General features: G+C 33.8%; 1 protein-coding gene across 2 annotated transcripts in view; it reads right to left on the bottom strand.

Moving 5' to 3' along the window:
* Ythdc1 (YTH N6-methyladenosine RNA binding protein C1) overlaps positions 1-23,932 on the bottom strand; it is a 29,562-nt gene extending 5,630 nt beyond the window's left edge. For both annotated transcript variants that reach the window (XM_027947320.3, XM_027947321.3), the window contains exons 1-12: positions 23,837-23,932; positions 16,302-16,403; positions 15,653-15,981; positions 15,105-15,531; positions 11,527-11,616; positions 11,006-11,059; positions 10,280-10,374; positions 8,760-8,868; positions 8,560-8,677; positions 4,702-4,786; positions 3,501-3,667; positions 910-992 (exon numbers count right to left, since the gene is read on the bottom strand). In XM_027947320.3, the coding sequence (XP_027803121.1) occupies positions 910-992; positions 3,501-3,667; positions 4,702-4,786; positions 8,560-8,677; positions 8,760-8,868; positions 10,280-10,374; positions 11,006-11,059; positions 11,527-11,616; positions 15,105-15,531; positions 15,653-15,981; positions 16,302-16,403; positions 23,837-23,864 (1,687 nt within the window). In that variant the 5' untranslated portion in view covers positions 23,865-23,932. The remainder of the gene's footprint in view (positions 1-909; positions 993-3,500; positions 3,668-4,701; positions 4,787-8,559; positions 8,678-8,759; positions 8,869-10,279; positions 10,375-11,005; positions 11,060-11,526; positions 11,617-15,104; positions 15,532-15,652; positions 15,982-16,301; positions 16,404-23,836) is intronic.
* Between the last annotated feature and the right edge of the window lie 788 nt (positions 23,933-24,720).

Genomic DNA, 24,720 nt, shown 5'->3' with positions numbered 1-24,720 from the left:
CTTAAAGCAAATGTTTACCTTTCACATTGAATACATACAGGTCTTGCTAAGTAAACCACAGATATGTTTTAAAAAATGGGAACTCAAAAGGGGAGGGAAACAAATTGCAAAAGTTGCAAAAATGTATATATTTTAAATGAAAAAAACATGGTAGTAAGAGAAAGAAACAGCCTTTTTCCCAGCTTCTTTTAGTAAGAAGCCAGCAAACTGAAGCATAAAATGTTGGAGTGGCCATGTTAATGGGAAAAAACTACTTGCACTACTGCAACACAAGACCCCATTTTAGGAAAGAATAAGGCTTGTATTAAAAGCCACTTGTTATAGAAGAGTACTATATTGCTAACACCAACTTCCAAATTGCTAGGTTTAAAAGTGTATCACTGTGTTCTAAATATGATATCCTTTGTTGAATAAAAATTCCAGTGAAGAATAGACTAACTGAAAGCTGCATTTAGATTACAGACCAAGTATTTTCCATTATTCTGCAAAATCATGAAGTTTTTTATTTAAAAAAAAAAGTATAACTTGAGTTTCCGATTAAAGCTATATAATACATAAAACACTAAGTATCACAGAAACAGAAAAACATAATAAAGTATACAGTCACTATTTACCCTAACTACATTTAAATCTTGAACTTGTGTGCAGATATATTTCCATTTTTGCAAAATTAGCAATTTCGGATAATTAAGAGATTATGATGACTCACACTGGAATAGATTAAACCATCTTATCAGAGCAGGGGAAGAATTACTAATGAGAAATATTAATAATTTCCTAATGTTTAAGTAGTCATGTCTTAAATTTTCTTCATTTTTAAAACTACAGGATTATGACAGAAATTTTTTGTTTTGTTTTGTTTTGTTTAATAATTTAAGTCAAATATCTGCAGGATTATAAAATATTAACCTGGTCTCTGGTGAAACTCAGGGGGATAGTCAATCCTTGGTTTCTTTCTGCTGTTATGAATATCATAATCTTCTGGTCGACGCCTACACAAATTAGACACATTAGAAATTAAACCAAAAACTGCTGGGAGAACAAACAGCAAAGCAAGAGTTTTTGATAGAGATAAGTACAAAGAATAGCCCATTACTTCCTTTAAATAACATTAATTTTTGGCAATCAGATTATCTTAAAAATTCTTAATTTTAATTTCAAATTATGTCCTATAAACCAAACCTTGAAAGTACCACTGGAAGTAGGCATTCTCTGCAATATCATGCTATGATGAGACAGCCACAGAGTAATCTGATCAAAACATGTAAATCATATTTTAGATGTCTAATCAAATATATCCAGATTAACAATAAAAACACTTTCCCAAATAAAGCCACCATTCAGATGAAAAAGAAAGGTGGGTGGGTGGGAGAAGCATACCATCATTATACAACAGGTAATTCTAAAATCTATATATTTAAGTTATTAATGTCACGTTAGTTTAAGTCTAAACAAAATTAAAAACTGCATAAATATTTTCCCTCTGCCTTGCACAAAATTACACTTTTCATATGATCATACAGAAAGTTTGATATTTAGAAAGAGCTACTGTACAGGAAAGTTTAAAATAAAATTTAGTATTTTGAAAAACTAATTTCTTAATATTTCTTAATAGCATTTATTCTATATTTAATAACATTAAGAAATTAAGGAAATTTTTTTCCAGAAACAATATAAATTCGCAAGTAATGCTCATGAGCTTTAACAGAATTCATAAAACTAGTTCAAAGTATATTCTTTATAAGGTGAAACTGTACTGTTTGCAGAGGGCTGCTCTTTATTGTCTTTCATAAATCTTAATGACTAATGTAACATAATAAAATACACTGCAATTTATTTGGCATTAATAAAGAGCTAAACAAAATTTTTAAAAATCCAAAATATTTAGTAAATTTGTCTTTTTAACATTAATGTCAAATAAAAATTGTAGTAACCTAGCATCACTAGTTTTTCAGCTATTTCTCTGAACACTGACTGCTTTTATTAATGTTTGCAACACAAGTTCACTCAAACTTCAGTTAAGTGCAATAACCCCAACCCCCCCCCAACAGAATAAAAACAGTTGAATCTACAATAAATACTATGAAAATTAAAAGCTGGTTTAAAAAATAAACATACCGCTTTCTTGTAGTTTGGGGAGTGCATTTACGACCGGTATAAAACATGATAGTAACAGTTCATAAGGTAGTCCAACTACTGACTTTAAGCTGTAAGCCACATACATAAATGGAGGCCCTGGCAGGCTTGAGAGAAGGTGTAGTGGTGTAATAAGTATAGTTTGCAGTCCATTGCAAAACTGAGGTAAAAACTTCACTTGTATAAACTGTATTGCACAGGAAACCTCTTAGCTTAAACTTCAAAAGACATCTTGGTGCTCAGTCCTTTTAGGCCAAAAGTAAGGGGCTCTGCCAGGTTTCCTCCTACCTACTCGACAGTGTCCTTTTTAAGCTCAAAGAAATGGGGCTCTTGTTGTATTATCTGTACCTACCGCAGGATGTTTCCACCAAAAGGAAACTTAACCAAAGGTTTCATCCCATCAACCACATATCCAATAGTCTTTAGCAGAATATTTTAGATTTAGCTGTATGCAAATCTATACAGGGGAAGGTGTTGGGTAGAAGGGCTTAAATCAGTCCTTTGCAAAGACTTCTCTCCAATTCTGTAACAAGTTAAACCCCCTTTTCCTGGAAAATGCTGTTAAGTTCATAAAGTAGTGATCAATAACCATGGCGATCCTCTAAAAAACACTTTTAAGTCCACCGGTACTGCCAGCATCTGGAAAAGTTGTAAACAGACACAGCAACAGCCCTTCGTTTTGGTTTGTTGCCGGGTCTCCCAGGGCCACTTGATTCCCTTTGGAAAGAACCTATTGTTTTCAGAAGCTCAGCAAGATGTATGATTTCACTGGGTACATGTTAGAGAATATTTGGCAATGGGGTTAACACATCACGGTGACAAAATTTCAAACAGTCCCAATAATGCTCTTCTTGAATATCAAAATAACTTAAAAATATTTTATCCTCTAAATGAGGCGTCATCTTCTGAAAAAATATTAGTGATCCTTTATAAAAGTCCCATATCTGATAAGGATTATCCAGAGACACACCTGAAAGAAAAGGCTTTTTACAAAATATTAACAATTTTTGCAAATAAAGACTTCCGCCTCTTCCTCCTTTCTAGCCTGTTCTTAGCAACAAATGCCTACCTCATTTCACTTGTGTACTGTGTTATCAAAGTACTAACTAATCTAAACTGGTTATCACTCTTTAGCAAATAATTTTTTTCTGCATAAGGTAAGATCCCCATTTTCCTCTTGAAAAATGACTGAGACCAAGGTGACCATGTGAAATCCTCAATGAAGCCACAAACTAGTCCATGCAGCTTGATTTGAGGATTTTCTCTTTCTTCTTTACCGCAGGAAAAACTTTTGACGAATCATATTCCTCCATCATGTTATCCTGATACATGTGCCTATTATCAGTCCAAAGAACGTTTCTAACCTTCCCACATCCCGGACTGGTTCTCGACGGGATGGACGTCCTCTTGATCTGGGCTGAGAATGCATTCTTCTCTTGTGACGCATTTTATGAATGACCTGATACAAGTCAATACTTTCATCGGGGGGAAATAGAAGACAAAGCTGGGTTCCACATTCAAGTTCAATTTCCTGGAATAGGAAAGTAGCAATTTTTAAGACAAAAACAGGAGAACCCTTTTTAAGACTTGCATTTTCCTGATGTATAAGAACAAAACTTGACTTGGAGGATTGCTTCCCAAGGCTGATGATAATGAGATTCCAGTAAAATTTCAAAAAGTATTACACAAAAGATTCAGAAAACCTTCTCAAGGTATTTCATGAAGGGTAAATTAAAAGTATAGAATCTTCACAGTAAAATACACAAATGCTACTGCTTAACTCTTTAACAATCATCCTCTAAAATTAAAGGAATATTTCTTTGTGTAAAATACAAATACATCAGGACAAAGCCATCAATCTTAATACAGTAAAGAAAAAATACATGTTAGTGTGTGTGTGTGCCAACAACTTTGATAATTATGCACTGAAATACATCAGAATAATTATAAAGGCAGACAAACTTGCAGGCTTTTAAAAAGTCAATGCTATTTTCAATTAATATACTGAAATAGACTAACCACAAAGCAGATTTAATCATAACTTCAAAACTTTAGTCTTAGTTTCAATTACCAACATTTTCATTTCTGAGGATGAAACATTCAGTATTATCTGTGAAAGCTATGAGGATGTCAAAGGTTTGTTTAGAAATCACTATTTAAATCACTACATACTCTTTTAGACTTTAACATCTGAGTGTGTGTGTCTTTGCAGAAGCCTACTCTATTCAAAAAACATCAGCAAAGATGTTAAATGGCCGTTCTAAAATGTGTTATACAAGTGTGGAATTTGTTTAAAAAATGACAATATTATGAAAAAAATTAAAAACATGCCACATCAATCATTTTCCTTTTAATTTTATCAATGAAAGTACTACATATAAAGCAATCTATATTTCAACATAGATGTCTTCTTAGTTAAAAATTATCATAAACTCCAAATAAGATTTCCCCTTAATTTTTTATAGTTCATTTCTTTCAGAAATGGTTTTAAAATATCCTTCAATCAAGATTTCTAAAGTAGTTGGTTAATTTTATGTTTTTAAAGAATTAATCAAAACAACAAACCTGTCCATCGCGTCCTATCTTTACTGGCTTATGTTCATTCCAAGGATTGGTGAGATGAGCCGACTTAGTAAAGGGTAATTCACGCCTAAATACAAAATAATATCAATTACTTTCTTTTGTGTAATCTAGTAAGGACCTTACACTACTACAGTAGTGAATCCCTATTTTAACTGTGACTTAAATGTGACTGAAATTTTTAAAAATCACAGCAGTTCTGCATATCCCCTACAAAGAGCCCCAGGGACAGCCCCTTCTTCTACATTCTCCAGTTTCCTCAAAAAACAAAAACAAATAGATGTTCCTTGCCTTTTTTTTGTTTGTTTGTTTGGTACTGGGGATTAAACTCAAGGTGCTTTGCCACTGAACTACAACTCCAGCACGCCCCCTCTTTTTTTAAATTTTCAGACAGGGTCTTATTAAGTTTCTAAGGCTGGTCTCAAACTCGTGATCCTTCTGCTTCAGAAACCTCAGTCACTGGGATTACAAGTGTGTGCCCACCATGTCCCGCTACTCCTTTACCTAAATGAAATTAAAGCCTAATAACCCTGGTAAACTGAAAATATCTCAAATCAAAAATACATTTAATACTCCCGGTCTACCAAATATAGCTTAGCAATGTATATGATGCAGAGTATTGGTTGTTTACCCTTACAATGGCACCACTGGCTGGCAGCTCACCAACCTATCTAACATAACAAAAGAGTACTGAATATCACTAGACTGGGAAGAGATCAAAATCAAACTTGAAGTATGGTTCCCACTGAATGATTATCATTTTACAGAACTGTATCAAAAAATTCAAGCTACCGTAAGTCAAGAACCATTTGTACAGTGTTTAAGAGCATAGGCTTAATTAAGAACCAAGACAATTTAGAGTTTAAATCCCAGCTCTCTTTCAACAGCCTGAGCTTCTTCATTTTACAAATAAGGATATAACTATTTGTATTATTGTTGCTTATGTAGTTTGCAAATGAAATGACATATAAAACAGTTAATATATCCCTTGTGTATAAAGAACAAATTTTTTAAAAGTATAATTTAGTATTTTCATAGCTCTTTTTCAACCTAGCACAATGCTAAACACAAAGATGACACATAATAAGCACTTGTTATTTGCCAATTAAAAAAAATCAATTGATAAAGGTTTTACTCATGCATAAACAAACATCAAATTAATGAACTTTTCACTCTACCTACAATACAAAATAAACTGCTCAACAAAAAAGCATACAAAGATGAATAAGATAAATAGCAGATAATTCTCCCCAACCTTTATTCCAGGTAGAAAGACTATCTTTAGTAACACATGAAAAGATTAAAACATCCAGAGGCAGAGCTCCATATTTATTTGTATTTTGTCCTACTTTTTTTTTTTTAGATTTTTCTTCTAAACTACCTACCAATTTAAAACAATTACAAGAAAAAAATAAATGAAAACCTATAGTCAACAAAATATAAGAAGGTTACAGATTATTACTCAATGAAATTCTCAATTATTAGCAACAAAATGCCCAAGATCCAAAGTAAAAGCATATGTCAACCCACATGCATCATCTGGGGTCGAGATTCTTTGGTGGCATTGGCTCTAACTAGATTCATTTTGCTCATTGTTTGGACAAATTAGTTTAAATCTCAGCCAGTTTATCAATGAAAACGGCAAAGCCTTATTTTGAGCTAAATCCAGGCAGCAACTTGAAGTCAGTCATTATTTATGCCTTTCTTATCTGGTCTGAAATTTATTCTGTGACTAGCACCTAAGCCATTAGGAATTTAACACATATTGGAGGTAGTGGTCCTCAGCACTACATTTTATAATCAGAGACTACTGATGCAAGTAGTCCCTGAACTACACCCCCCAAAAACTTGAGTTATTATTAAATCCACAAGGCACTTAAATAAAAGTCTAATGATTACCATAACTGAAAAGAAAGAATATTACTAGCAATCACTGTTATTAAAGCAAAGCACTGAGCATTCATACTCATGAAAGTTTAATTCTTTTATTTCTGGGATAATCAAATGTAATTCTCATTTTATATAGAAAACTTAACTTGGAACATTCAAGGTACTTATACCAAGGAAATACCAAGTGCCATCCAAAACTATTAAGTATTCAAATTATACTTAACAGAACTTAAGATTAAAAAATTAAAATCAAAGTCTTATTTACAATGTCATTTCTTAACAAACCTATAATTTATTATTAAACAGTAAAGAGCCCAAAGCTTTTCTACCCAAAATCTTACATACAATATTAGTGCAATGAACTATTTGGGTCTATCTTTATGTATTCTGTTGTCCTATGTGTTTCAAACTAGTAAAATAGCCAATAACGGAAGAGGAATAAGAAAGATTGATTAGTTAATAAATGAAAAGCATCTTCAAAAATTAAGAAATAAATATTTCCTCAGCAATGAGAAAATAAAGGTTAATACAAGTAACATTCAAACAAAATCTGCTCCAATCTATCTAAAAATAAATAATCATTTTTGACTCTTTCCCCAAGAAAGCACTATCTCCAAATATTTTACAATATCACCAACGTTTCCTTTGGCTTTATAATTTCTCTCACATACATACAAAAATAATAATAATAAAATATCTCTCTGCTAAAGAATCATCACTAACTCGTTTCCCCTGAAAATTGTCACATACTTTAGGATTACAAATCTAATTTCTAACAAATTATATATATATAAAAACCCAGGGAGGCAGTAGAGTACAGGGACATTGGCAAGTCTCATTTTTTTATTTGTTTTATCTTTCTATGTTGGTAAATGAACAATTTTTTCTATAACAATATTATATTTAAAAAATAAATCACAAACTTAACCAATTTCCTATTTATAAAAATTTAGATGACTTTAATATTTTTACATAGAAAATAAGATGGGATAAGTATTCTTTTGCATATAGCTTTTGGCTATTCAACAATCACCCTCACACTATTTCTATTCTATCATTACCCATGTATCTTCATCATTCTTCACTATACATAGCTGAGGATGGTCCATACTACTTTTCATCTCTATCTTTTGTTCTTCCTGTCTACCTCCCATACACATAAAAAGGTCCCTATCCAACCTCTACATTTCCCCCACTATTGTTTCCATGCTCATGCTGCTTTCCTGATATAAATAGCAATTTTTCCTCTTATTTCTTAATCAATTATTCCACTGTTTTTAATATCCAGGACCCTAAGTCAACTTATAACAAAGAATTCATATAGTGCTTTGTAGACATTTAAAACCAATTTTACAGGTAATAAGATTTGTGCATGCCATGGAAAGTTGGATTACATAATTAGCTGTTTATACGCAAAATAATGGTAAATAACTCAGTGTTCAAATAAGCCTGACTTTTTCTCATAAATAGTTAAGCCTTACTTAATCCTGTTACAATAATATTTATTTTAGTAATTAAAGACTAAACAAGACATGGAAAGTTCTACCCACAAAAACCACCAACTGATCATAACTAAATCAGTCATCTCCAAAATTATTAGCCAAGTCAGAGTAATTATTTTTCCCATTCCACAATGACATGTGCATTAAATTTACAAAAACATGCCAACAAACTAAGCAACTGAAATACATAAAACTCTTCAATAAATAAATCTTTGCATTCGATATTAGACAATAAAGGCAGTGAGGTAGTCAAGCAAGTTGTTTTTAATTTTTTAACACTTCTAAAATTCATGGATTCTTATCAATCTAGGAAAGACACACACACAAAAAAAAGGGGGTGGAGGAAAATGAAAGAATAAATGAAATTACTATTGAATTTTAACATTCCCAACTGGTAGCCCATTCAAAACAATGGCAACTCTAATTACGTACACTAAACGATAAAATTTACCTGCAAATCCAGTCAATTTTAAAGACACCTCCCAGCATCTTAGCACTCATTCCTGCTGGAAGTACCCAGTGTATAGGAGATCCTCCATGATGTGATTCTGAAGAAAGTCTTGCAAATCCTAAGGGAATCATATCACAAAATAATATGAAGATACTAATACAATTAATGTTTCTTCATGTCCAAATTATTTTTATTCTTACCTTGAAACTTTCCACTTTCTCTGACAGAAAATATTAAAATAACACTCCTCGCAGATCTGAATGCAAGATTTAATTTTTTCTCATTTACAGGGAGTGTAGACCATACACCCTATAAAAACAATGTAAAGACCACAAATTAATAGTAAATCCAGTTAGTTACAAAAGAGCAAAGTTACTGATTTCAGTATGTTTTAAACTCAACACTATATTAAATAAAGAATTACTCACTAGCTGTCAAAATAATGTAGGAATAGATCATGAGAAACTCAGAAAAAATATGGATAAAACTACCAACTTTACAAAATCATTAAAGGAACTAGTAGATTTGGGGGGCAAATTTTATAGGCTGGGATTCTATATAATAAAACGTCGCGCAAAATTACTTTAAAATCATAACCATTTACTATAGTAAAATACATGATACTTTGAGGTTAATCATAACTTGTATGTTTGTCTTTCTGAAATTATGTACCTAAACTAAATAATTTCAAATTATTATCATTAAAACCATGATGAAATTCTGTCAAAATTCTCATATTTTTCAAGTTTTTCTACCTAAGTTCAAATTTTTATGTATCAAAAGACTAAAGCCTATGTCTTTACATAGACCTAAAACAAACTGAATTCTGAAATATTTTAACCAATACTTCTTCATGAAAAATAAAAAGAGATAAAGTAAGTCAAGAGCTAATTCAGCTCACACAAACTACATTTTCTAATTCACACTAAGTGCTTAATTTACTTTACCTTAATTCCACTTACACTGAATAACAGAATACATTATTGCTAGATGGAATATTTGGTGTACTCGCATGTGCTTGCAAAGTTTTACAGGTAATCCTGGACTTCTTTTAGAAATAGAATATTAATACTAATAGAAATTCGGTTAGAAAAATGTTTATGTTTTAATGATTAGCTGAACATCCTGTTACTCAATTTAAACCTTGAACTGCAAAACATTACAATAGCTGGTGTAACACAAAAATATATTTTTGATTTCTTTAAAAAGAAGATTAGGTTCACAATATCCTATAGGAACCAGGCATATTTGTTTGTATAAAGTCTTGGGTGGGACTTTAAAGCTAACCCTTTTCTTCTAAATGCAAGTAAGTAACTTCTAAGAAATAAAACAAATCTCCATAAAGGAATGTTTTCTTTATAAAGCTTCTTTATAAAGCTCAAGGTATATAACAAAAACATCAACAGAAAACAAAAACTATTAACTGAAGAAACTTTTACAAGTATTAGAACAATATATTAGCAACTGGATATAGAAATAAAAATAGACCTTTAAGAGTATGAATTATACAGTCCTTCAACCTTGAACACTGTGCCTCCTCAAATCATTACCATTAGTTGCCTAACTAGCAATAAACCAGACCCCAGAGGCAAATGGGCTGTAGATCTTTAAAGCTTTAATGAAAATCACAGTATCTTATTACACTGGAGATAAGTCAAGTCTACCTTTCAATTTAAAAATTTCAATATTAGGACAGTTTAAGCAGAACTGATGACAATACCTTAGCTTTCGCAAGAGACACATTCTCATGGTTGTTACTCTTTATGAGGAAAAATCTTGCATCCTGAAGTACATATTTGAGTTTACTGGTTTGATCTGGGGGGAGGGGAGGGAGAAAAAAGAAATCCAAATTGATTACCCATAGATGATTATCATACAAAGTGATTTAAACTGTACTAAAATCAGACCTCCAGAACCCAGCTAAACTTTTAAAACTCAACAATCACCCACTCAATCTGAAAAGCTCAGCCACAATACATAATACAGCAAAGCTAAGAAAAGACAACCAGCACTGTGCAAGAAGGTAAACCTAATCTAGTGATGTTCCGATATATCAGATCAGTAATTATAGTATAAAAATAGCTGTTAAGTTATGATGAAGTTTTTATAAACTTTTTTTATCAAAGACTGATACTAATCCATTAAAGTTGTTAAATGTACATAGAAATAATAAAAAAAAAAAATACACACACCCACACACACACCCCCACACCATCTTACCATGTGTGTCCAAAACTAAAATACCCTTAGTTGTTTGGTAATATGCAGGAACATGGAGCTTTCTATGGACATGAAACATGGACCTTACTAGGTAAGATACTTTTTTCCTTAACTCAATATATCGGAACATTACTACATTAAAAACAACTATTAATGGAGAACCAATAAGGCAAAATAATGACTTTATGAAGCATGCAATGAAAACAATTTCAAATTTAAATGATACCTTTTCGGACAGCACGAACGGAAGATGATAATTTCTCATGCTTCTTTTCTGAACCTGTATTTAGCCAAAGTACATTTGTTCAGATTGAGCTTTAATAGAGATAAGACAAAATTTCTACAGTCTTTGTCACATAAAATTCTCATTCAAGACAAATTATTCTTCCTGGCGCACCCACACACACAAAAAAAGTATTTCTCAATGTGTACGAGTGTTTTGTTTTTTTGGGTTGCTTGAAATTTTTTAAAAATATATTTGAACAGTTTCCCACTCAGAAAACTAGTCACTGAATCATCATCTTCCAAGGGAAAAAAAAAAAAGTGAAAATTCCACTTAAGCAGTAACATAACAGGATTAAAATAATAAAAAAGCTTAATTTCCTCTAGAATTATTACACTGAACATGCCAAAAATCAATACTAATAGACATCAACAAGTTCACACTAAACTACAGCCTCCACACACTTTCTAAAGCAGATTACATTAGAATGGTCAGATATAATCACAGAAGTAAAATAATATTACCTGCATATGACTCTGATGCAGAGCTTCCACTTCTATCAAAAACAATTGGTGATATGCCTCTAGCTCTCTTTCTTTCCTTCTTTTTCTCATCTAAAAAAAAAAAAAAAAAAAAATCCCAAACAATAGTTTTAAAAATGTCACAATATAAAATGAAAACTAACACAGGTATTCAAACAAGAATGTTATTCTTATATATCTGGTTTTCACAAAGGTCTTACATAGTCCCTTCTGTTGCCAATGCTCATTACATTTGTTTCTTCAATGTCATTCCTTCTAACAATTTTCTCCCTGGATTCCTTATTTTCTAATTTAATTTAAAATCATGCTTAAAAATCTGTGAGGTTTAGGGTAGTGGGGACAGAACTCAGAGACATTCATTCCACCACTGAACTACATAAAAGCCCTGCCCTCTTTTTTTGAGACAAGGTCTTGCTAAATTCTCCAGGATGGACTTAAACTTGAGATCCTCTTTTCTTGGCCTCCCCAGTTGCTGGGACTACAGGATTATACCACTGCTGCTGGCTATACCTAAAATCTTAATGGAAGTAATACAATCTATGTATTACTATAGTAAAGGCAGGAATCTTCAGAGGACAGAAAAAGTATGCATAACCCATCCTGTAAGAACAATTTCAAGCTTAATTTGGAACTTTATAAGAAGACTTAAAATAGAAAGCTCTTATGTTTCTTGCCATTTTAACTATATAATAATAAGCTCATTCATTCTTCAGTTGGGAGATAAGGGGTATGAAGAAAGAAAATGTACAAACTACTTTTATAAAAACAATGGGAAGCTGAAAAATAATTGCTGATCATCCATACAATATCCTACTATATAGTACCCCACAGCTAACTACTTTAAGCTTTAAATATATATTATCTCCTTTAATCCTCAGGGCAATCTCATGAGTTTCTCTCATTTATACATGAGGAAATCTCTGCTTACTTGACCAGGGTCCAATAGTTCCTGAGCAGCTAAACATTCAGACTCATGGTCTTTTGACTTGGGATTATAAGCCCTAAACTCTATTCTTACTGAGCAAAAGCAAAAGATACCTTACTACTATAGTCATAGGTTTAGCTAGCTTAGGGACTTCTTTAAACGATTATATTTTCTCCTTGAATATTTCCTTCCAAGATCCTTCTAAGATTCTAAGCATTAGGAATTAGTAAGTTTAAGGGTAGTATTTCTTATTGACTTTTTAAAAAGAATGCCTTGTGGTCCCAAGTAAAGAATTTCTTGTTGGTAATGAAGAACAAATATTAGAAACAGAAAATCCTGCCCAACTGTTTTTATACAATGTTAAATGTGGTAACAAATAAGAAGTCTCCAAAGAACTTTCATCTTTTTTGCATCAGTAATTAAGTTTATAGTCCTGTGCCTCAATTATTATCCTCAGATCAAAAGAACATTCATCTAACAATGCATTATCAACTACTGTGTAGTCTGTAAATTACTAATAATTCTGAGGAAATACAGATAAAGTAACTGGTGTCTAGAAATGTTACAGTAACTACAAGTAAACTATGATCCCTTGTATTTCATTAAAATCTGACATCTCCTAATCAAGGAGTTCCAAATCTATCCTTTTTTTTTTTTGTTATAAAGAAAAACTATAAGAAAAATAACTGCCTGCATATTTATGTAGTATCTAAAACAAGTTCAGCATAAGGGATTTTCTAATTAGAATTTTCAATAAGGAAAACAAGAATTCCAGGGTTGCTAGGAATTGAGTACGGGGAGCTTTATGAGCGAGGTACATTTCCAGTCCTTTTTATTTTGAGACTGAAGATCTTGCTATGTTCTTGAGGCCAGCCTCAAAATTGTAAGCCTACTCCTCAGCCACTCAAATTGCTAAGTAACAGGTATACCATGTTCAAGCCAGGTATCTTTTTTAACCAAATTTTAATAGCAATTCATTATAAAAATTATAGACTACCATTCAATTTGAAAAGTATTATCAAACACCTGATATACAACTGGCTTATCTTGAAACTCATTTAAAATTCAAATTATTTCAGATCCTACCCATTTAAATAAGTTCACATTATTTGACTTAACCAGAATTCAAGACTAAGAAATAAATATTCCTAACAGAGATGGCAAAAAGAAATTTAGAAAATATTCTCAGCTATGAGAAGTGGTGCATGTCAATGACTCCAAAAACTAAGGAAGTAGGATCCAAAGTTAGAGGCCACCCTTAGTAACTTAGGCAGAATCTGTCTCAAAATAAAAATAAAAGCGGCTGGTGATATATTTCAGTGGGAGATCCCCTAGGTTCAATCACTAGTACAAGCATATGAGCAAGCAACAAGCAAGAAAAGGAAGAAAGAGAAAAATATTCTCTACTTCTGTGGGTGATGGAGAACACACACTTGCCACAATAATAGGACATTCATTCATATTATTGATGTATTATTTTATTCCCTATCCATTATAAAATATAAAATATGCATATTCCATTAGTTTGCAAATGCATAATGGGAAGAAAGATTCTGGAAATTTTTACATCAAATCCAATTATTCATCTATTTGGTTAAACTAATTTTTAACCATTTAAAAATAAGTCTAAACTCTAAAACCTAAAATTCAAATGAATAAAAGCTGAAAAATCGGCTCTAATATTTGTACATATCAAGAGCATAACTTACTAACAATGTACTATCAATGGCAAAATTCTACTATAATGAAACTAAATACATTTCAAAAAAGAATTTCTATTATATTCTATTTGTTAGTACCTTTTGCTTATGTAGCAAATCGGATTACACCTGGCATAAGACAACCATTAGGCCAAAACTATACAGTGCCCAGGGGTCTACAAGTACTCTGACCTTTCTTTCTTACTGTACCCTCTAAATTTCCCTCAAAGAAAGGGTCCCCTCAGCTTAGTGACTGCAACTACCAACCAGACAACATTTCTGTCCATGGATCAACTAGAAGTAGAGGAAGGATGATACAAAACAGCTTACCCAATCTTTTCACAAAAATTTTATATTCTTTTTTTTCCTCCATCATAAACCTTGACACCTCAGCCCTCTATAGACCTGTCTCTGTCAACTCAGAGGTACAGAAATGGAAGATGAAGTTTGTGATCCCAAGGAAAAAAGAGGAAGAAATTGTTTGGTTTTGCTGCCGCATAATGGAAATCTAGGATCGATCTACCATGCAATGTTGTAACACCTTGTGGGAGGGCTTTCATGTAAATATACTTCAAGTACATCAATATTAAAACAAGTTGTTGTCAACTGTATTATTAATCCTAAGAACACTACATTGAAAGGTGAAATAATTCTTCCACATAAACAACTGGATTTGTGCTAATTTATAATAAAACCAGTTTGTAGCTGAGAAATACCTTTACTGATAATGCAAATCTTATTCAAAATTATTCATATATATTGCTAATACCGAATAATATACAATTAGCAACAATACAACAAAATCATAAAACTATCCTATTCATGTTCCCTATAACCTCAAAAATGCATACTTTAATTTCAACACATTCAAGAACAAAACCAATCAGTTCCTTAAAAAACTTTTTTTTTTAAATTTTACATATAAAAGAGTGTACCTGATCCATCTGTGCCTGAGCCAGATCTGACAGAACCATCTGTAAAGGAAACAGATTCAGAACCAGAGTCACTGGCCTCACTTCGAGTATCATAATCATTTCCCTCTTCCTTCTGGTCTCTCTCATCCTGTTCATATTCTTCCTCTTCCTCCTCTTCCTCCTCCTCTTCCTCTTCTTCTTCTTCCTCCTCCTCCTCCTCTCCATCTTCATCCACCTCCTCATCTTCCTCCGCATCTTCTTCTACCTCTTCATCTTCCTCTACATCTTCTTCCACTCCTTCCTCTTCATTTTCAGTGTTATTGCCTTGCCCATCAGAAGAACCACTGCTGCCGGTCTCACGGTCGGAGCCATATTCTTCAGAGTTCACTTCTTCCTTAGAAGATTGGCTGGATCGGCTTGGACGTCTATCAACTTCAAGCCCAATTCTCTGATGTTTAAAGAAAAAGGGAATCAGCAGTCACATAACAGACAAAGTCAAGATGAATAAACAGTTCTAAAGCCTCAAAAAGAACTGCTTTCTGCTTTATAATTGCAATAATATTTACTACCTCAGAACCATCCGGTGTAGGAGATTTGCCTCTCCTTTCAGGATCTCTTTTCCGTAGACAAGTTTTTTCAGGTTGACTCTTATAAGGTTCTCTGGAGGTACTGCTTGATAGACGAATTTTCCGGTCAGCTTCTAGACGCTTGTTTCTTTCAGATCTTTGATATTCCTCATTTTTATACTCTGTGACTGACTTTCCTTTAGTACTAACTATTCTTTTGTTATTGCTAACAGATGAGCTTAGGGGTTTAGAAACCAATTGTCTTGAATGGACAGAAGGCTTTTGTCGTTTTGTGTCAGTAGATTCCATCCGGTCACTTTTTCTTTTTGACCCTTTAAAATACAATTTTAAAAGACATATAAAAGCTTTCCATTAATTTCACCAAAGATTTACAGACTCAAAATGTCTTCTGAAATATTTTTACTCTAGAATTAATCTAAAAGAAAACTAATTATTGAACTAAATTTGTACACTTAAAAAATATAAATTACTTATATGAAATAGGTTCTGTTATGTGGAACATAGTTTATGTGCTTTTATGAACTGCGAAAAGAAGTTATAAAAGCACCTTCAGCATCTTCATTTTCTTAAGAAATTTTATTTCCTCTACTTACACTGTTGCTTTGACAATAATAATAGAAATATCACATACCCTTTTTTTCATTTTTATCTTGTTCACTCTCTGGATTATAAAGTTCATCATCCTGTTCTGGTACTTCAGTTAAAATATCATCTAGAACATTAAGTTCTCCATCTGCAAATAAATTTTAAAATTAGGGAAAAATCATTATCGTTAAGCATTTGAGTACTTAAGAACATAACCCTTAAAAGGAAATTTTATTTCAGATCAAGACACAAAATAAATTTCTATAGAAAGCAAAGTATATGTACTTAGTACAGAGCTCTAGTCTGTAAAGTTAGGAATATACATATCTCATAAAGCATGAAAAAATGGTAAATACCAACTTGTTTAAGTAATCAAACTTGGCATTACTAGTAATGGGACAAATCAACATCATGAACCTTCTAGTATAATGCACTAAGAATAAGAAAAACTTCTATGACATTCCTATACAAAATACAATATCTTAACCATGGGAGGAAGCATCAAAATAAAAGGGCATCTAGGGTTGAGGGTGTAGCTCAGTGGTACAGTACTTGCCTAGCACATGTAAGGCACTGGGTTTTATACTCAGTACCACATAATAAATAAAGGTATACTGTCCATCTACAACTAAAAATTTTTTTAAAAAGGACATTCAAATACATTTACAGAAACATAATTGAACACAGTCCATAATCTGAAAGTAACTGGAAAATCTCATGAAATCTAAACAGTTTGTAGATTAGATAATCAATGTTAATTTTGTAATTTTGATAATACTATAATTAAGAAAATTCTTAATTTCAGGAAATATATTCAAGGAAAAAATTGTGCCTGTGTGCATAGATTCACAAATATACACGGAGAAAGTGAGAGATGGAGGAAGACAGAAAGAATGAGATAAACACAAATGAGATAAAATGTTGACCTTTACAGAATGTGATTGAAGCTTATAAAAAATTTCTTTGTCATATTCCTATAGCTATTCTATTTATCTGAAATTATATCCAATTAAAAAGCTAAAAAAACCTACTAATACACTAAACAATCAAATAAGTTTAGATCCTGCTGGTATAGACTATAAAAGTACCATTTGTTCAGAAAAAGCAACTGTAATTACACTGACACAGTCAATGATCACAAAAACGAGGAACTCAGTTTTGTCTCCCTACCCCATAATGCAGGACTCAAATCAATATTAAAAATACATATAAGTGCCACCTTCAATTGATTTTTTAAATATATTGCACTAAAGATAATGGTAAATGTTTTAACATTAAGCAGTGGCAAAAGGATGTATAAAGTTATGAAACTCATAAGACAAAATAAGTATATTTATGGCTATAGCCAAAAAGCAAAGCCCATTCAAAGTCAAGTTTATTAGCTTGGACTCTATAGTCAAGTTAAATGGTTTTCAAATTTCCCCAAAGGGGAAATAAACAGTGACTGAAGATACCTCAAAAAGTTAATACAGGCAATAAGAAGAGAAACAAGGTTACACAGAAAATGCAAATGGTAAGTTTCTATTTAAGAAAGATATTTGAAAATTACTATGTTTAGAATGGCATAACATAATTTTGGGGGAGGTATAAATACTAATCTGTACTTCACCGTTTTCTTAAAATGTATATTTTATGAGTTGTATTTCTGTTCAATTATTTTTTAAATGCAATTGAAAATCAAGATAAGCCCAACAAAAAGGCTTTTCTCATCTAGATTTGTATTATACTAAAGAAAAAATTCAAGATCTGAATGGTGGCAAGTACCATTTTTAAGCTTTATCTGGTAAAAATAAAATAAAAACACATTAAATAGTTTGATAGCAGCAAAACAAATTTTGCAAATGTTTAATAATTATTGGTTCACAGTTCTATCAGTAAAGAAAGTGGAATCAACAAGTCTTGACAGAATCAAATACATTTGTAAAAGACAAAAAGAAAAACTGAAAAACTATCAAAAACAAATAATACAGTGATACACACATCTTTTCATGGAGTCATTGATTTCAATTAGAAATATCAACCCAAAAGCCTGAACATTCACATGAAATTATATATTATGTGCTAAATAAAGAAAAATTATGGTAAATTTCAGCAGCATGCCTAAATCATGGTTATCCTTTAAAAAGAGTATATTGCTCAAAAAAGTTTAAACATTCAAATTCAGATACTGGTTATAGCTGTAGAAAGCAACTACAGACTTTTTCAATGTAACGAATATAAACCAATGTTTACTTAATAAAATATCTTGTCACTTGAACATTTTAGCACTTTCACACATATCACACAGACATCATATGAAGCAATTAAGAACTGTTTATCATTCATTACTTTACAGATAAAGAAAGAGCGCAGAGGTTCAAGTTGACCAAATACAGTTGTTTAGTACAGATGGATGCAAGTTCAGACTTCCAAAACCTATAGTCATTTATGAAGGAACATTAAACACACTTTTAAGCAACATATAAAGGGCACCACACAAATGCAAACATCAAAAGGTAGTACGCTCTAAATTAATTTCAAATTAGAACATCAGAATGTTCTAACATCAGTATTTCCTACATTGTAAGTTTTAATTTACTTAATACTAAAAAAAAATACTAAAAAATCATCAGTAGCATCCACACTCGATGGTGTACATAGTTTTATCCATGTTATTCTTAGATTAATAAACGTGTGTGGTTTTATCACAAATTAGCAAACTAAATCTTGAACAAATTTGGCCCATGACTTGTGTTTATGTATGTCCTGCAAGTAGAAAGCGTGTATTTAAGGTGTCTTTGAATTTCCTGAGCCATTTTTTCAACCAGATTCTAACAAACCCTGTCCCTCTTGATTACATAATGATCAGGCTACATGATACATAAATCCTGGTCCAGAAGGCAAAACCAAATCCTCTTTCTTTGATAAAATAAGTACATGCATGCCCTAATTATCTACGGCTGCATAAGATATCACCCCAAAACTTGGTGGGTGAAAACAGTAACAATCATTTTTCATTACTCGTGGTTTTGGGGATTAACTAGGGTTCTCTCATGTGGTTGTGTCAGATGACTGGGGATAGAAGACTTGCTCATTCACATGTCTGGCTAGGGTCTAGGCTGGGATGACTAAAAATAGGTAGAGCATCTTAGACATTTCTCTCCAATGACAACTCTCTATTATGGCAGTTTTAGGTAGGGGTATTTCTTACATGGTGATTTAGGGATCTAAATGTCTATGTTCTAACACAGAAAAGACCAGGCAGATCTCAACACTCAGAATAGTATTTTATTCACAGAGGTAATTATAAAAAAAGCCTATTAGGTTCAAAGATAGGGGGTTTACACATCCTTTATTGTTGGCAGGAGTGTCCATCTTCATAGACTAAGGTACAACATCACTGATAGAATATTATGGAACCATCATCATATATGTGGTCCACTGTTGATTGAAATGTTATTTTAGGGCCAGGAAGTGGAAGGCTAAAGCAGACAAAATTCTATTCCAGTGGATCTGCTGCACTAACAGAATGCAATCACTATTGTCACATTTCCAAATTTTTCAATTGAAACACCCAGTTCAGATTTTATTTGGAATTACCTGACTTAAATATTGCCTCAGCCAGGTGAGGTGGTATAGGCCACCTCATAGTCCCAACAACTTAGGAAGCTGAAACAGAGCACCTAAAGTTTCAGACCAGTCTAAGCCCTGCCTTGAAAATAAGACTTGGGGTTGTAGCTCAGAGGTAAAGTTCCTTTTGGGTCAATCCCCAGTAGCGCAATAAATAAAGTAACTAAATTAAAATGTTGTTTCAATTTTTTAAAAAAGTAGACTTCTAGCTTTAATCTTTACTTTCACAGTATTTATGCTTATGCGCTGCATTATGTTTACTGATAACAAGCTAGCAGAATCTTGGTTAATTTCACCAACTACTGGCAAACAGTTTGAGATGAAGATACTGATTTCCAAGTATAGGAGGTAAAACAAGGAAATAAAAAGAACAAAACCCATTATTTTTAGAGTTTATTAAGACCAAAAAGATGCTAAAAGGCTTTTCTGTTGCTTAATTGTGGGATTTTTGTTTTAGGTAAACATGTGAACTGCTTTTCAAAGTAGTGTAGCCTCTAAGGCGACAAAATCTCGTAACTCTGAATTCATATTTAATTCATTCTCCGTTATACCAGAAATTTAGTTTAATTTTGAAATTCCTGGCCCAAGGAAGTCACAAATCTTAACTTCAAGTGTAGAAAATTAACCTTTATCTGGAACAAAGTCATTTTCCTAATCACTGAAGCTTGTGGGTCTCACAAGACACGGGGGGGGGGGGGGGGGGGGGGGGGGGGGAGATTATTTCAAGGTCTAGCATTAGATAGACCAAGATTTAATACTCAAAGAAATAAAAGAGGTTAAATATTACACAAACCAAAGTACATTTTTTTGTTTGTTTGTTTATTTCAATTCACTTACTTAGTTGCAGGGTCTGGCAATGGTGCAAGATTTCCTGGAACATTCCCTTGTATTATCTTGCAAAGTACATTTTACATTGGTTTCTCAGCTATGTTTTTTTGGGTACTAGGGATTGAACTCGGGGGTACTTGACCATTGAGCCACATCCCCAGCCCTATTTTGTATTTTATTTAGAGAGGGTCTCACTGAGTTGCTTAGCACCTCATAGGTGCTGAGGCTAGCTTTGAACTCAAGATCCTCCTGTCTCAGCCTCCCAAGCGGCTGGGATTACAGGCGCGGCTGAGAATGAAGTCCAAACTTGGATCTCCATCCCAATTCAAATTTCTTAACTTCCAAAAAGGGTCAACTGAAGTTACTGGATAGACAATTGTATTTTAAGGATTTAAACAGTGAGGGCCAGGTATGTATATATGTGTGTATAACAACATACTTTCATGTGCTTTTCTGTTTTTGTCTGTAACAAACCTCAACTTTGGGCTTTATATTTCACACATCATATAACTAATCATTTCTTTTTCCTTTGTGATACTGAGGATTGAACCCATGGGTGCTCTAACACTCACCCACATCCTTAGCCCTCCCCATTTTTTTTTAAGTTTTAGTTTGAGATTGGGTCTGCCTCTAAGTTGCCCAGGCTGGCCTTGAACTTGAAATTCTCCTGCCTCAGCTTCAAGGCACAATTACTGCATCAAAGATTCAGGGTAAACATGAGAAACATATTTCCTGCCTTCTTGAAGCTTCCACTCTAGTAATGTGGAATGCAAGTTACTTTAGAAAGTGGAAGGACATATACATTTTGGATTAATTTTTAAAAAACGTTCTCTATAGAGAACTCTAAAAGTATATGCAATAAAATTTATACAGATGTTTATGGTGACAGAAAAGATGTGTATTTCCTCATTAAAGAAAAATGTATTTACTGTTAATTAACACCAATATGGCAACATCTTTCAAATCCACTTTTTTAACAAATAATCACCACAGAAATCACAGGGAGCTGACAATTTGTCCGGTTATATAGGATTCAACTTCTAGGTATGAGTATCACAGAAGCACTATAGAAATTAATGTGTTTATTACATAGCTCATACACAAAGCTCAATAATTCAAGAACTCCATGACAGTCTTTCTAACTGTCTGTAAATAAAATATAGTTACCGCAAATTTCTGCAACTTACACTCATTTTTTTAATCAAATTTTAAACCATTTGAGGAATCATTTAAGAAGGGACTTAAGGTTTGCAGTGTTACTACGATTCTTAGGGAGTTAATCTTTCACAAATTTTCTCATGTTTTGTATAACTCATGACACTAAAATACTTATGTTCCCACTTTTCATTGTTTGAGACAGATGAGTCAAATACTGATCCTTTATCTATAATCATGGGTGTGACAATGATCAAGTGATGCATGTTGTAGATCAGAACTCTTTAGAAATTAAATAAATGTCACTTCCAGTAGGTATGTGCTATTTTCTGTGTTGCCCAGAAATAATATTTGTTATAAACTAAAAAATATAAGCACTTATATCAGAATTTTAAAGAACTCAGTTATGGAAATTAAGTTTAAAAAAAAAAAAAAAAAAGAAACTTGATAACACAAGGCAAAACCCTTTCCAAAAGGTGGAAAGTCGTCATAGGTAGCACTGATAGGTTTCATTACTATCTCTCAGTAATAAACTTCATGTATTTAGACTGCACCATCATCACTAAATCTATTTGTAAAATAAATCCTTTAAGCCAGTATCATTTTTCTTCTTCAATGTGCATTATTGTCTGCACTATGACTTTAAGCATCTTCATTTACTCATTTTTGTGTTTGGTTAATCTGGTCTACCACAACCACCAAACCTTCCATACATATAGTTCATAAATTACACCCTAGCCATCCAATGTTGAATGAATTCTTGTTGCTTAAGATCTTCTCACTTTACTATTAAAAAGAGGTTTCCTTTACTCACCCCATACCCTCCCCCCCCATGTTTACATTATTCTGAATTTCTCAAGAAAGTGGGAACTTTGGGGAGTTTCAAGGTGTTGGGGGGAATCAAACTGCTATAATCTAATCAATGAAATTATTTAGGAAAAGGGCATTATCTTAAACATAATCCATTCCCCAAGCTTACTCTTCTTATCCAAGAACAATTCACTGAAAACAAAGACTCTCCTGAGCCAGCAACCAGAAAATCTTAGGAGGATCATAGGCTTAATGCAAACTGATTCTAGAATCCACTTAAAAAATACCCAGCCCAAATGAGCTAGCCATATAGAAGAGACCTGAGAGATACAGTGCAGATACTCTACAATGTTTTCATCAACTAGAACTATTGCAAGGCTATCATGATAATCTATGGGTTGAAAATGATCTTCAGGCAGTATCCAATCTAGACCACTCTGAAGACGACATTCACTGGTTCTTCCCTCCAACCCTCCATAACTTGCAAATAATTTGTTCCCGGTTGTACCCTCCCTGTGGGAGCTACGCACGTTTCTAGCAGAATGGTTGCCAGGGTGCCTTTTTTTTTTTTTTTTTGGAAAGGGTTACGAGTCCCATAGTTTTATTTTCAAGCATCATGCTTTCAAAAATAATAACTCTAGGAACAAGACCGGATTATCCTTGCCACTTCTCCTATTTAACAGTAACAGTCTAAAGTTATTTGTAGCTATTTCTCGAGATTAATAATACACCTGTACCACTTAAACACATTCACTTAACTAGACTACCAGCGTTGATTGTGGCATTAAGGGTTTTTGAAATTTGGCCTAACAAAAAGGTTGTTCGGAAAATACGCATTACATCCGCATAACCCTACCAGGAAATAAGCCCAGGGGCCTGCAACTCTGAACAAGCCCTTGCTCAGCCACTCCCAATACAGCTAAAAGGAAAGTCAGGAGTGGAATTTGGATCAAAGAAAAATCCTGTGCGAAAAGAAGTGTTAGGCCATATGGAGACGGAGGACGAAAGGACAGGCCTGGTTCTCCGCCAATGAGTCCAAGTGTCTCGATGGGGGGGAGCGGGGGTGACCAGCTCTGCGCCAGACAGGCTAAACTCCCCACCCCCGCCAGGCAGCCACGACCACCGCTCCAGCACCGCACTCCAGACCCCGCCTCCGCCCGTCACCTTTCCCGCACTAACCTTTCTCCTCCCGGCTGTCGGCCGCCATTGCTCCCCTCCGGCTTCCGCTGCTGCCGCCGCCGCTACCGCCACCGCCACCGCCGCCGGGACGCGACTCACGCGGGCGCCGCAGCCGCGGCAGCAGTCGCACGCGCCCGTCCGTCAGTCCGTCCAACGAGCTGCGTGCTTCGCACTTGGCCGCTACCACTCACCCTCCTCGACTCACCCTTTCTTCCCTCTTCTTTCCGTTCTCCCTTATCCCCTTCCCTTTTTTCCAGCCTCCGACGGCCTAGGCCCAGCTTTCCCGTTGAGGCTCAGATACGGGCGGGGTAAGGGGGAGGGAAGAGAAACAGATGGCGACGGCGGGCGGCGCTAAAATGGAGCCTGCTTCCTGCGTGAAACAATCCCGCTCCCGAAATGCCCTGCGCTGTTTACGCTCCGTTCCTCTTTGGAAACGTCACAGTGCGGACATGGGCGAAGAGGCAGGACGGTAAGGGAGCGTGGCGTAGCGTCAGCACGTCGCCCCGCCCACCGCAGCCCGGATGTCCCCAAACCAGTCTTATTTCTAGTAATTTTAGACGCAGGTTTTATACCGGCCGGGTGTTGTGCTGCGTACCCCGTAGTGGTGCAGATTTCTTAGTGGATGCCCTGGTAGGCTTTGAAAGATTAGGTGAGAAGAGACTGAATCAAAAACAATGTCGTATGATGCTCTCATTCAGTTAACTATTTAGTTTTTATTTAGTCCCAAATATTCATCTCACGCGGGTGCCGTGAGAATATATATACATCGTTTTTGTTTTAATAATCTGTTCCTTGCCCTTAAGGAAACCTAGTTTACAATCTAGTTAGAGACAAGGTATAAGTAAACAAATTTAAAATCGTGAATTCTATGAAACAGATTAATA

Source organism: Marmota flaviventris, chromosome 7 (genome assembly GCF_047511675.1).
Source record: "Marmota flaviventris isolate mMarFla1 chromosome 7, mMarFla1.hap1, whole genome shotgun sequence".
Taxonomy (NCBI): domain Eukaryota; kingdom Metazoa; phylum Chordata; class Mammalia; order Rodentia; family Sciuridae; genus Marmota; species Marmota flaviventris.
This window is presented reverse-complemented; position numbering and strand designations above follow the sequence as displayed.